We start from the raw sequence: 13,508 nt of genomic DNA, 5'->3' as shown, positions 1-13,508 counted from the left end.
GAAGGGATGATGGCCCATTGACACCAGGAAGAAGGACTGGTGGGAGGCCAGATATTCCTGGGTAGCCAGTTGGCAGGCTAAGGCCATGAAGTGCATTAGTGTCCACTGTAGGTTGCTGCTGGGCTGGCAAGCTGAGGACATCGGTTGCCTTCTTCAGACGGTCAAGCTCTTGTTGAGCCATAAGCTGGCGGACAGTGGTAGGTGGAAGATAGTCCTTTTCTCTGTCTACCTGGTTGCCTAAGGTTTCTTGCACCTTTGCGATGTGCTGCTTAGAAAAGATGTGATCGCGAATAGAAAGTCTAGCTGTATACTTCACACCACATAAAGTACACTCAGGCCTCGGTCCATCAGGAGAACCTTGGCTTATCATGAATGGCTTTCCAATGTTTATTTTGAACTTCTTTTCTTTCGCACGGGCATTCTGGAACCAGACCTGCACAACGCGTTTTGGGAGTCCTATTTCGTTGCCCAGCATTTCGCACTCCTGCATTGTGGGAGTGCGGTAGTCACTGAAGCAAGCCTTGAGGACTTTAAGTTGCAGATTGCTCATCTGGGTCCTAAAACGCTTGTGTCCTGGTCGTTCTCCACCACTTTTCGTAGACTTGAAGGAATTTGCGCCTCCAAATGGACTAGGTGAGCTTGGGTCAGCTAAGCTTGAAGTCTCACTTTTATCAGCATTGTCATCTAGGTCATCATCTCTGGAACTGAAATAATGCTCACTATCTCTGCCAGAGAAACTGAGAGCAGGGCTCACCATATTGAAAGGGAATCTGTCTTCAATTGCCTCACAGATTTGTGCTGGGTTCGTTTTGCTCTCACCCATTTTCTCTCCACCATTGGCTGTGAGATTCTCCACCTCATTATTAGTCTCATCTCCAGTTGTTGCATCGCTTATAGCCGTGTTAATTGATGAGGTCTCATCAAAATCAATTTTGTTGGCGTCACAAGAGACCTCTGCAGAATTCATAGTAAGCCCTTCAATCTCATCACTGTTTTCTGCTTTTAAGGATGAAGGGCTCAAGAAGTTTTTTATCTGTGCCTCAGATGATTTGACTGGGGTGGAGGATGCAGCTGGAAACTCATACTCATTTGTCTCAGACTTTGGTGGCAACGACAGATATTCAAAACTGTACTTAAGAGGGCTTTCGCCTCCCTCGTCCTGAAGCATCATTGGGCTTGGAGGCAAACTAAAACCTGCCTGTTTAGCCTCATGCCAATGCCGTGAGCGTATGTGGCTATCGAGGGCTGATTTAGCCTTGAAGAGGGCCCTGCAGAAAGGGCACTTCTTATGAGTCTGGGAGGGACCAACAGTTCTAAATTGACCTTTTCTCTCTCTGGCACGGGTGTTTTGAAACCAGACTTGAACTACTCTTTTCTTCAGTCCCACTTCATGAGCAATATGCTCCAACATCTTTCGTGTCGGGTTAGAATCAAGCAAGTACTTGTCATAGAGGATCTCCAGCTGCTCTGGTGTAATAGTGGTTCTCAGGCGTTTGTCTCTATGTTGGTCTTCTCCGCTGTTGACACCATCTTTTTCATGGTGACCATCCTCTTTGTCGTCTAATTTACGCTTCATGGAACTAGAGCCAGTAGCAGTAGCGAGGCCAGAGCTGCTTTGTGTGGGCAACTGGGAAAGTGCTCCAGAGAGCAACTGGCCTGTCATTAAAGGGTTATTGGGGTCAAAGATCATGTAGGGCATATCCAGCGGCCTTTCTAAAAACTGTGAATGCAGGAACTGATTTTGAGCTGCAAGGAAATGCATATGCTGGTGTTCCTGCCACAGTTCTACAGTTGGGAAAGCAATCTTGCATTGGTCACACTGGTACTGTAACATCTGAGGAGGGAGGCTGTTGGTAAGCGAGGACAGCGCAATGGAGAGAGGGCTGGATGGGACAGCTGCAGACTGAGGTTGGGAGTGGGGTCTTGTTATTTGCGGCTGAGGGATCTTCTGTGGAGGAGGCTGAGGGGTGGAAGCTTTAGAGGGTCTTGGATCAGCCATGGGTTTTGCTGCTTGTGTAGGGACAGCCTCAGTCGGCTTCGGTTTCTCAGTGGAGAGCTCAGGTTTGGGTGAGGTTTTTCCCACATCAGGTCGAGGGGATGGCATTAGCGGGGAGCTGGAGCCAGAGCTGGTTGCAAAGGGTTGTCTGGTGGACTCTGACAGCCTTGTGGAATTTGGCTCATAGTTTTCTGCAATTTCCTCAGAGTGGTTTTCATCTGCACCATCATCATCCTCATCTTTGTAGCACTGTTTCTTCTGGTGGGTGATGAGGTCAAAAATTCGAGGGAAAATGACACTGCATTTCTTACACTGGTACTGCATGTTGCTGGTCCTGATGTAACGCTCATTTGTTAGCTCTTTCTTTTCATTGTCCTTGGCATCTGCTTGGTTTTCGTAACTCTTTCGTGCCTTCTGGCGAGCATTTTGGAACCACACCACAATCACACGTGTGGGCAGACTCAGAACAGTGGAGAGCTGCTCAATCTCATCATCCTTGGGGTAAGCATTGGTATCAAAGAAGTCTTGGAGAACTCTTAGTTGGTAGTCTGTGAAGCGAGTCCGTGATGACCTCTTGTTCAAGGCAGAATCAACCCTATAGTATTCATGTGCATTTATCTGGGATTCAAGTCTAACGTCTTCCAACGTGGTCATGGGCGGAATGCTAAAGTTGTAAGGGGAGTCTTTGCTTCTTTGCCTCTCTTTGAACAGCGTGTTGCGGAACCAGTGCTTGATGACCTTTTGTGGAAGTCCAGACTTCTCTGCCATTTCTTGGATCTGCTCCTCGTTAGGAGAATTGTTAATATCAAAATGAGCGCGGAGGACTTTCAGCTGATCATCTGTGATTCTAGTGCGAGGACGCTTGAACTGGGATTGCCGCAAGAAGTTTGGATCCAGTCCCAGCTGCTGTTGACATAACTGTGTGAGGTCAGAAGATAAAGAGTCCATTGTGGGAAGCTGCAGAGCGAGCTGTGGGGGTAGCCCAGGGTGCTGCACGGACTGCATCATCAATGGTGGAAAAATTGGCAAGTCCAGAGAGACAGGAAGCTGCACTTGTGGAGGTGCACTTGGTGGTGGAGGTGGTGGAGGAGGTGGCGGTGGCGGCGGCGGTGGAGCCTGCAGGGGTGCTGGAGCCGGTGTCTGTGTCTTTCCTACAGTCGTGGTGGCAGGAACAGTGGTCACTGGAGCTGGGGGTGGAGGAGGTGGAGGCGGTGGTGGAGGAGGGGTCTCTGGAGAGGGTGGGTTTATGGGATAGAGCTTGTCATATGCCTCCCTGTATTGCTGGGCAAACTTCTCTAACTCCACATATGGAAAGAACTGCCCGTGGACATGCTCCTGGTGGCTCTTGAGGATTAACATATTGGAGAAGAACTTTCCACACATACTGCACTCCAATTTGTCATTTATTTCTTCTTCTCGGTTCTTTTTCTGGCTTTTTTGTCTGTTTTCATTGTACTGAATGACCAATTCAAAGCCAAAGTTTTCTAGAAGGGCTTTGGCAGCATTACCTCTGGCTCCAGAGATGATGCGTGGGGGAGGAATTAAAGGTTCTGAGAATTTAGGCTTTTTGGAATCTTTGTTGTCTTTCATGTTGTCAGTATCATTGACAGTCTCCTGCTTTGCTTTGCTCTCTTGCTTGTCTAGGTGCTCTTCAGCCTCCCTAGACATTTGAATCTCAGAGACAGCGATGTGGTTGGGCTCTGACTTGGGCTTGTGGCTCTGCTGTGCTTTCTGCTGTATCTGGGACTGCGAGGCCTGCTGTTGAGCTTGCTGCTGAGAAAGCTGAAGCTGCTGCTGGCCGAGTTGGTGCTGCTGCTGCATCTGCTGCTTTAGATCCTCAAGGAATGACCCTGTCATGCCAGGCATCCCAAAGGCAGCCGAATGCAGTGCCAGCTCAGGGCTGATATTAAACTCAGTTCCAGGAATATAGAATGGGAAGAGGAACTGTGGCTGCTGGAACTGCAATAAAGCCTCTGGTGTCATTGGGAAGTGGGGGAAAAATGCTGGATTCAGGAATTGTGGCTGAAAGAAGGCAGCCTGCTGTTGGAGCTCATGTTGCAGTTGCATCTGGAGCTGTGCTGGTGATGGGGTCGACTGATGAGTTGGCTGAACAGCAATATGATCAGTAGTTTGCTTAATGTTGACTTCTTTGGTATCTACAGTGTTTTCTTTGTTAGACGATACTGGTAAGCTCACAGATTCCGTGTTTCCCTGACTGACTGGTACAGGGCTGTTAGCTGGTGCAGCTCCGCTTCCTCCACTTGCAGCACTGCTGCTAGTCTCCAGCTTGGCAGTTCTGGCTTTAGTCTGATGAAGGACAGACCTCATGTGAATCTCCAGGGTAGAACTTTGGCTATAAGCAACATTACATATATTGCATTTGTATGGTTTGTTGTCAACATTGTTGCTGGTCTCCTGGGGAACTGGGCTTGAGGCTTCTTGGAGAACTTTCTTTAGCTTATGCAAGTGCGAGACAGAGTTGTAATGAACTAGAAGAATGTTCTTTTGAGTGAACGACTCCTTACACACTGTGCATTTGTATGGACGGGAGGGGTCTAAAAACTTCTCCATGGTGAAATTCGGACCTTTTCTAAAAGGCAGTGTCCTCTTCGGTTCAGATCCCATGTCATCAAGAAGGGAGCTGCTGTCACTTCCAGTGGGACTGGCCTTCCCTTCTTGGTCCAGCTCCTCATCTTTATCCATCTCCTGTTCAAAGACCTGTGCCTCTTCCAGGGCTCTGGCCTCACTTTCTGTGATATCACCGTTAATGGGCAGACTTCCACATAGCTGCTGTACTTCAGCTTCACTAAGCTCCGGGTGGCCAGTCTCCAGGTGCTTTCTGAGGGCAAGGAATGTCCTGAAGCTACGCTGGCACAAGCTACACATGGTGGCTGCCCGAATGGCGTGGTACTGGGAATGTATCTGAAGCTTCTGCAACGTCTTAAACGCCAAACTGCAGTGGTTACAGCGATATTTATAGACGTGGCGATCTGAGACTGAGAGCTGCTGGCGCTTCTGCATGTCACTCAGGTGTTCCTGCAGTGAGTCTGGGCTTTTCCTGTCATGCCCACTGGCTTTTTTCCAGTCAGGAGCCTCAGAAGCCTCTTTTGGTGGCTTGAGTTCCTCCTTGGCAAGCTCAAGCTCACTTTTTTCTGGGCCTGTGCTATTTTTCAAATCCTTAGAGCCGTTTCCTGTTGCAACATAGAAAGAGAGAATACATACTGTTTTAGAAGATTTCTTAAGACTTTTCATTTTTTTTTGTAATGGCCTTTATTCAATTCTTAAAGACTGTTAAATATTCTATAATGTGCTTACCCATGGGTTTCCCAGATCCCTCAGGGACAACAGCTGAAGGATCCAACAAAGATGGCGCTTTGTCTTGTACTTGTGCAGGTATCAATGAATTACTGGGCACTGTAACATCTGGTCCTGCAACCTGGAAGAGACGTGGTATAAATGCTGCGTTACCAAACCGCTAGACAGTAGTAAATCTATTTTTGACTATTTCAAGGTGTGAGTATGCACATCTATAAAAAACAGTTCTTTTTGTTAGAGAACAGCATCCAGGTTTACATGTAATTCTCTGGAGAATGGAGTAAGTGCATGGGACAAGCTCTGCACAAGCCACTCCCTGTCAATCATCAGAGCATGTCTGGACTTCACAGCATGCTTGACAGCCCTGTGCAACTTACTGGTAGAGATTTTAAGGGTCAGAATGGGGAGAAAAAATGTGATGTACGTACTGTCATAAGCAGCTTCTCCACACAGTCTGGAGCCACACTGTGGAGGTGGGTGAGATGCAACTGCAGGTGAATCTTATTACTGAGGACATCCTGACACAGGGGGCAGGAGATGACCGGCTGCATGGAATGCTGGGACATGATGTGCAGCTGCAGACGGTTTGCGTCCTTGCTACTGTAATTACAGTATGGGCACTGCTGCACCTGAAACGACAGTGTTTATCATTGCATGGTCATAATTCACTGTACTAAAACCTACTTGCACATGGCTCACTGGCACTGTAAAGCTAAAGATTAGTGCCTTTAGGAAACCAAGTGGATAAACAAAAGAGATCTCACAAAATGTAATATGACTACTTTTCATGTAATTCACTTACGTCTTCGACTTTGAGCAATTTTATTAACAAAACACGATTGGCTGGAATTTCTAATCAGAAGATTACAAATGACAAAGATGTGTATCCTTTTATGCCTGGCTCTCATTACATGGAGTACTTTCAAATCGCTGCTTCCCACCACCTGTCTTAATGTAATCCATTTCAGAAATGACTCAAGTCGTGCACTACTCAGGGTCCTGCAAGGCATGCTAATACTTCGTAATTTAATTTAAAAACACATATAATTTAAAGGGATGCAAAGGGTAGAGGCTTATCCCCATACTTCACTTGAGCACAAAGATGGCTGCATTGGACCTTTTTTTCAGCCATGGGGCATTGTAACTCACTTGCTCATTGCTAAGTGTCTTCTCCTCAGCCGATTTGGGCCTCTTGGGCGGAGTGTCATTTTCTTTCTCCTGTAGAAGTGAACGCTTCCCCGCTGCAGCATTCCCCAGGGTTTCTTTAGCCAGTGTATTAACTCCTAAGAGTAAACACACAGAATGTCTTTAGTCACAGTCCTATCACCATTATCGCCATGCTTAAAGAGCAACAAATGCATGTTTCATTATAAAAAGAGCATAATTAGTCCTAGTTAACTGGATTTAGTGCAGCAACGTATGTGAAATACTGAACAAAAATCATTACATTCAAAGGGTTGGTTTGTATGTATTATTTTTTTCATGTGGCTTTACTGGGGCTTTTATGTCTCTTCCTACTTAGCAAACCTCAGAAAAAAGAAATATTGCGATGCATATCATGTACAGAGAAAATGTGTTTAAGTATCTTGATGTTATATTCTTGCCATATCACCCAATACTACTCAAATTCTTTCAAAAGACTGAGTTAACATCTTCCCAGAATATGCTATAAACATAAAAGCATGCATCTGAACAGAATTAACACTAAAACATTCCAATACATTAAAAGCACCATAAAAATGGCACAAAGCAACTCTTTTTATTAGGATATTCAAAAGAAACAGAGAACCTTGAATACATTATCACTGGACTAACTGTCATGGAACCATTATGCAGATTGTATGTACAGATTGCCAAATCACCTTCCCTAGCATTTACCCTAAATATCCATGCCCAACAAAGTGCACTGGAGAGGGCAAAAATGTTATTACCATTTCAGCTCTATTCTGGAAATCAGCCTCCAGATGTATTTAGAAAATGCTGCACAGGGTGATAAATCTTTCATTACCCTCATCCCCAGATACAGACACTGTCCCAGCCTGCTCAGTCTATGCAATTTATCCCCTGCCCGAGTATGCAGAACACAAAGAAAGCCCAGCCGCTTGCTGCTCTCTAATCTGGTCACTCTAGGCTAAATGTGTATCTTACTCTTGTGAATCAAAGCTTAGTAAAGGCTGCACCAAAAATGATGTAAATAAAGCAGCTGCATTGATTTGAAGAAAAAAAAACAGAATGTATTTTATACTAGCCTGCATTGTATTTGTTTTGAGCACATATAAATTTCGGTTGCATGTTCATGCAATTTAATTCTTTGCATCATGAGGTATTCTACTTATTTTATTGTAATCCTACATATCAGGAGCCTGACATATTAGCCTGTCAAGGAAAGTGACACAAGAGGGAAAAAACCCCACAAGGGCACAATACGAATTTCCAAGAGCATCAGAGTATTTTCTGCAGTCTCAAATTGCTAGGTAATCTTTTTTTCTCCCGGCTTTGATATCCCTGCAGCGTTGGGGAGGCATGTCACATACATTTCATGACAAACAGAAAACCTCATTTGCCAGGCGGCCCAATCTCATTGCCGCACCGCATCTTCTGACCTTTTTTCTCCTCTCGCTGTTTATTATGAGTATTTCTAATTTTAACTTTCAATTTTCACCATCTTCCAGTCAATTTGCAACTAAATTATTTCCAGGGTGAGGAGCCGATTGCCGGACACCCGGGTGCAAATACATTTCACAATGCGATGAGTCCTTTCCATTGATTGCCATCATAGTGAATGTAAATGTATAGTCTAGTGGCTAATCTGACTGTGCGTTACATGAGGATCTGTCTTTATGATTTATTTTCTTAATCAACATGTAGCTTTAATAAGCACTTTAAAAAGAACTGCAGATGGACATACTTGTGCAAGGATGAAAAAGAAGAGAGAGAAAGCTTTCAATAGACTAGTATCTCTGGACTGGCACAGTTTTAAATGTGTATCACACTGATCTACACAGCCAATGCTACACCTAAAGCGAGATAAAATGAGATTCATTATAAATCACACGCATTATTTCAGTTGGGCAATTATGGCATTCATTTTATCCTTTTTTCTTGGTGCTTTGTATGCTATGGGCTGCTAACGCAGTTCAAGCTATCTTCTGGTTTAGTATCTACATTGTCCATTAAATGAAATTGCCTTTTTCTTCTTTGTCTTTCAGACAAAGCAATGAAGCAATAGATACAATAATTGTGACACTGTTCCCATCCCCCAATGACAAATGCCTTTCAGGAGCAGGACCTTGGTTGATTAGATAAATCAAAAAGTGATTTATGACATTCAAGCTGTATGCATTATAAGAGCCAGGGCAGCAGACTGGCCACCCATCTTTATTTACAACTGTCAGTGGCATTTGTAAAATCACACTGCCTCTACATGGCCTCTTTAAATACCTCTGAAAAGAATTACTGATGCCTTGCTCTTCATGTCTAATATTTTGTCCCGTTTCCATATTACTTTTTGGGATGCATGATGACACTGGAATCATATCGGTATCAGCAGATATTTACTTAACAAATAACACTGGTATCTGATAGATGTTTACATCTGACCAACATTTCCAGCCACTATTTGATGATGTGTCAGAATGTTTAGGCGTTGCTGGGCTACTGTTTTGTTTTTACTACATTTGTAACTCTCCACAAGTAAATGTTTTCTTCAACTGTAATGCTAATTACTATATTTTACAAATGTTTACTGGCATGGGCAGATATGTACATAAAAAATATTGGATATTTCGGCATCAGCTCACATATCTTTTCCACATTTAATGCATCAAGGCATCATACAGTATTTATACTAATCACTAGGGATACAAAAATCATGATATATGTATTTTCACAGCACAAGTAAAAAAAGAAATACCAATATTCATTTTACTGTTACTTTCTCTGTAAAAGTTCAATTACCAAAACAAGACCGCAGTGCTTGGTGAAGCAATGATTACCACAAACAAGTAGTTTTCTTAATAGACAAATAAAAGTAAATACTCATAAATTGTAAATGCTTAGTGCTGGCCTGACTTTCATGAGTCTCTTGTAGTAACAGTTAAAACCATTCGAATTTATCAGTATATCTGTAAGTATTTCATAGCACAAAGCAAAAAGGAAACATAGGGAACACAGTAAGTCTCTACATTTACAACAAATGTCAATTATACAGAACCTACTTGATAAAGGCAGCATGAATTTACTATTCAATTTCCTGGACCTCAGACCCGACAGTCTGGCTGAGGTTACAGGGCTATAAATAAAGCCGGAGCCCTGGGACCCTCTGAGTAACTTTAGTGATTTACGGGGACGCTGGGTTAAGGTCACGCATTAGAGTGACCTATGGTTCACTTGATAACATTTGAATGCCACACTTTGAACCCCCAGCTCCCACAGTGGACCCACGCTTTACCCCCAACCCAGAAAAATGCAGTCGCTTTTTCGCCATGCGCTTTCAGATGTGACAGGCACAGGCAGATGTTGGATTTGACACATACTTTGTGACACCAACTACACTAAAATGAAACCATCAAGAGAATTCATAGCCACAGGCCTTCAATTAAATATGCTAATGTACTTTAATGTAATATCCAGAAACACAAGCAACTGACTAATGTTCATTTCAAGTCTAGGAAACATGCAAACAATGTTTCAAATGCAAATGCTAATTTAAAATATGCAACATTTGGTCTGTCTTGCATGCTTTTCATTAATCAGCATACTGCATAAAAATTAATACAGAAAAAAAAACAGCCATTATGAACAATGACTAATTTCCTGGCTAATTTAAAGCAGGTATGCAGGAAATGTTCTTAGCAGTAATGACAGCTAATTCTGATCTCTCCTAGTGTTTACTGTCTTATTTCTGTAGCCCAAAGCCATTGCACTGACATGTTACATCTCAACAAAGCACAAAGTAATCTGGAGTTGATCCAGATTAGGACATTTGCATGGAAAATGCAGTTTGGATTATAATTAATCCATGGTGACACTAGATTAAAATGACAAAGTAAATTAAACTGAGGAAAAATGGTCTGTTTTGAAAGATCTTGCATGTGAATATTTTAGCAGCTGAATACTGTGAATATCATGTATAATCTTCAGTGTGCGGGAGCCTAGCTCCTGCTATTGTTGACCATATTAGAGTATTTTATTTTAGATGAGAAAAACACATTTAGCATATGGGTTCAACAGTACAAGCCCTAAAAATCCCATTCCATCCTGACTGTTCCATCTCCAAGCAGTGGATTAACCTTTTAATAAATCAAAACAGCAGCCATTTGGGATCTAATCCCAATTTAAGTGTTGCTGCTTTAAAGGCACTGTTTAGGAAAAATTTGCTTCAACAAGGGCAGGTTGGACCTGGTGGAAACGCACATCCCTAGCACCATGTTAAATGATGCCGCATATAATACGAAGTGCAAATTCTAGCCGCTGCCTTAGACAGGCCTGTCAAGGATATATGGGTAAAAGATAGATGACTAGCTAAACTAATAGGCTCCGTCCTGTTTCAGCATTTCTTCTGCACCATTGAACCCAACATTATGTAGCTAGGTATGGCGTGCATGAAAAGACATCCAATGTAATATTCATTTTGACCGCAGATTTCCATCTCATACATAAAAAGCATGTATGAATTCTTATTTGGCAAAGCAAATATAACAAAGCCTGAGGTAGCTGTGCCAGATGCTAGCTCCGGGGGCTGTTCCCTGATCTCAACACAACGCTGTTTTGTAAGGATTGCTGCCCTTGTTAATATGCTACCAGTTACACATACATGTAGATCCGCAGTTAAACGCCAGTGAGGACAATGCACTCTGATGGGTGGAGTACTAGCAGGCAAAATACAAGGGGGGAAAAAGAAAAAAAATGAAAGAAAAAAAACTAATTTAAAGGTTACAAGGGTGCAGCGCAATATTAGAAAAAAATATATACATGAGTGCTATCTAATCCCACGCTTACGCAAAATTAATATGTCATCAGAGGAATCACAAGTACAGCGAAGATTAATGAAAGGCGCTTAAAAATTACAAGCACGCAAACTGATTTGATTAAAAAATAATCTCACTGGTCATTCTGTAATATTCTTCAACTTATCCACATCTCTGCTGTCAGATGGTTATGATTAAAATGGGTCAATGGGAGGCTACTGATAGCATTCACATGCAATCCACACATGCGGCCATTATTAGCAGGAAAAGCCCCATGGTCGAGATGAAATGGAGCCAGGGGCGGGCAGGGCAGGAAAGAAGAAGAAGACGGGAGCCCAGACGTGGCGTATGACTGTGTGGGTGTACGTGTGGGTGTTAGTGCGTGTTAACTGGGGAAGGGTTAGGTAGTTAGTGAGGAAGGAGGGTGCCAGAGAAAAAGACCAAAACTAAAGGTCTTACTGGAGTCCTTCTCTGTCCTCTTGCCCTCTTGACCTTCCCTCTCGCTCGAGTCTTTGTCCTCGGCTGAGGAAGCTCGTCGGGGTCCCTCGGTGTCCTCACCTGGTTCCTCTACAATTGAGCACAGGAAGGCCAAGCAGTTACCCACTGCAGGTTGCTAAGAGCCTATACTCTCTCAAGAAAGAATTCAAGCCTCTCCAGCCAGCCATGCATCAGATAACCACTGCCTCAATGATTTACTTCACTGAGATTATTCAAATAAAGAGTGATGTCTGGATCAGCGGTGCACATATTTTTACAATGTGCAGAGAACCTCAGCCTCGTCCTCATCTCGCATGCAACAGGGATTTCTATCATTAACTGACACTGTAAGCTATTATTTTATCGGCCATCACATTCTGAATGTTTGTAGTCATATGCCAAGAGTATGTTCCTTTCGTTTTCAGAAATCATTCTTGAATATAGCCTGCTTACACTGCTAACTTTATGCACTTAGTGCAATCATTTATGTGTTAAGGCTACTATAAATAAGCACAATATCTCAGCAGATCTTGTAACAAGAACCTCTGGGGACAACCATGAGAAACTCTGGGATTAAAGTAGGTGGGAAGGTAGAGTTATTAGATTGTGACAAACTGAATTCTAAACCAATCCAACACCTCACGAAGGCAGAGCTCAGAGTTGGGGGCAATGGTGCACTCATCAACACTCTCCAATGGACAACAAACCTGTTGTTAGCCCATGTAGCATAAATTAGCCTGGCTGAAAAGCCCCCCCAACACCCCCAAAAAAACATGCATGTAGATGGAAAAACAAAGGAAAACAGTTATGTTAGCTAACAATAGCATTTGTACTCTAGGAACTACAAGAGCGCAGATTAGAGGAATTTAAAGGTGGGGTTTTAGTGGGGGCGCACACTTGTTAGCGGCAGGTTTCTCTGCAATCCAACAGCCAAAGTTTAACAAGTTGTCCCCAGATGTGTATTCTCATCAACAGATCTTAGCAGCTGTTTCCTAGCAAATGCTAAATCTTCAGCCTCAAGGGCTTTGTCCAAATAGTTTCAGGAAAATTCCTTGGTTTTGCCTGACCTGTAAACCATGGCCTATCTAAATGTATTTGCAGAGCTGACTAACTGCTACCAGATCAGCTAAAAGCAATGAATGCAGATAGGAAAAGTTTCATTTTATAATTATGAGATTTGCTATAGAAAGAACAATGCATTCATTTTTAACCAGATTCCTCAGGTATGTCAAGCATATGTGACAGGCTGCAAGCAGACCACTGGTCTAGATAAAACCTGCTCTACGCTACACATGTGAATGTGGTTTGAAATAGTGGGGGGGCCACTGTGTAAGATGAGTTCTCGTCCAGGGGCCAGATCACACACCTCTCCAGATTGTTAACACTAGGCAGATTACACTAGAAAATCTTTCTGGTGCTTGGCCCCCCTACCTCCCTCCTCCCCACTCCCTCCCCACCCCCGTGTTTAATAATTCTGTGGATCTTCGCTATGCTGCCAGTGGATTAATCTGTTTATGCTGTTAGCTGCTAGGTCGAGGCTGCGCGCCTCTAATCCCTGAAAGGCCCACTGTTCCCTTTCATCCAGAGATCATTTGTCTCTCACAGCGCTGATGTCACATTTTAATGAATTTTTAGCAGGCTGAGTAATGCCAGATAACCAGGCTCTCTTCTCCCTCTCCACCCCATGCCGCTTCCATCGCGTCGCATGTCAGGGTTGGAGGGGGGAGGAAAAAAGAAGAGAGCCGGAGAGA

The 13,508-nt window shown here is 43.5% G+C and overlaps 1 protein-coding gene across 4 annotated transcripts in view; it reads right to left on the bottom strand.

Annotated features, from left to right (window-relative positions):
- Positions 1 to 13,508, bottom strand: part of zfhx4 (zinc finger homeobox 4) — a 103,301-nt gene that overhangs the window by 4,752 nt on the left and 85,041 nt on the right. For all 4 annotated transcript variants that reach the window (XM_036558161.1, XM_036558159.1, XM_036558160.1 and 1 more), the window contains exons 5-9: positions 11,740 to 11,847; positions 6,461 to 6,594; positions 5,740 to 5,940; positions 5,312 to 5,432; positions 1 to 5,187 (exon numbers count right to left, since the gene is read on the bottom strand). The exon at positions 1 to 5,187 is cut by the window's left edge and continues 24 nt beyond it. In XM_036558161.1, the coding sequence (XP_036414054.1) occupies positions 1 to 5,187; positions 5,312 to 5,432; positions 5,740 to 5,940; positions 6,461 to 6,594; positions 11,740 to 11,847 (5,751 nt within the window). The remainder of the gene's footprint in view (positions 5,188 to 5,311; positions 5,433 to 5,739; positions 5,941 to 6,460; positions 6,595 to 11,739; positions 11,848 to 13,508) is intronic.

The sequence above is a fragment of the Colossoma macropomum genome, unplaced genomic scaffold (genome assembly GCF_904425465.1).
Source record: "Colossoma macropomum unplaced genomic scaffold, Colossoma_macropomum, whole genome shotgun sequence".
In the NCBI taxonomy this organism is placed as follows: domain Eukaryota; kingdom Metazoa; phylum Chordata; class Actinopteri; order Characiformes; family Serrasalmidae; genus Colossoma; species Colossoma macropomum.
Note: the sequence above shows the minus strand (reverse complement) of the source record. Positions and strands in the feature narration are given on the sequence as shown.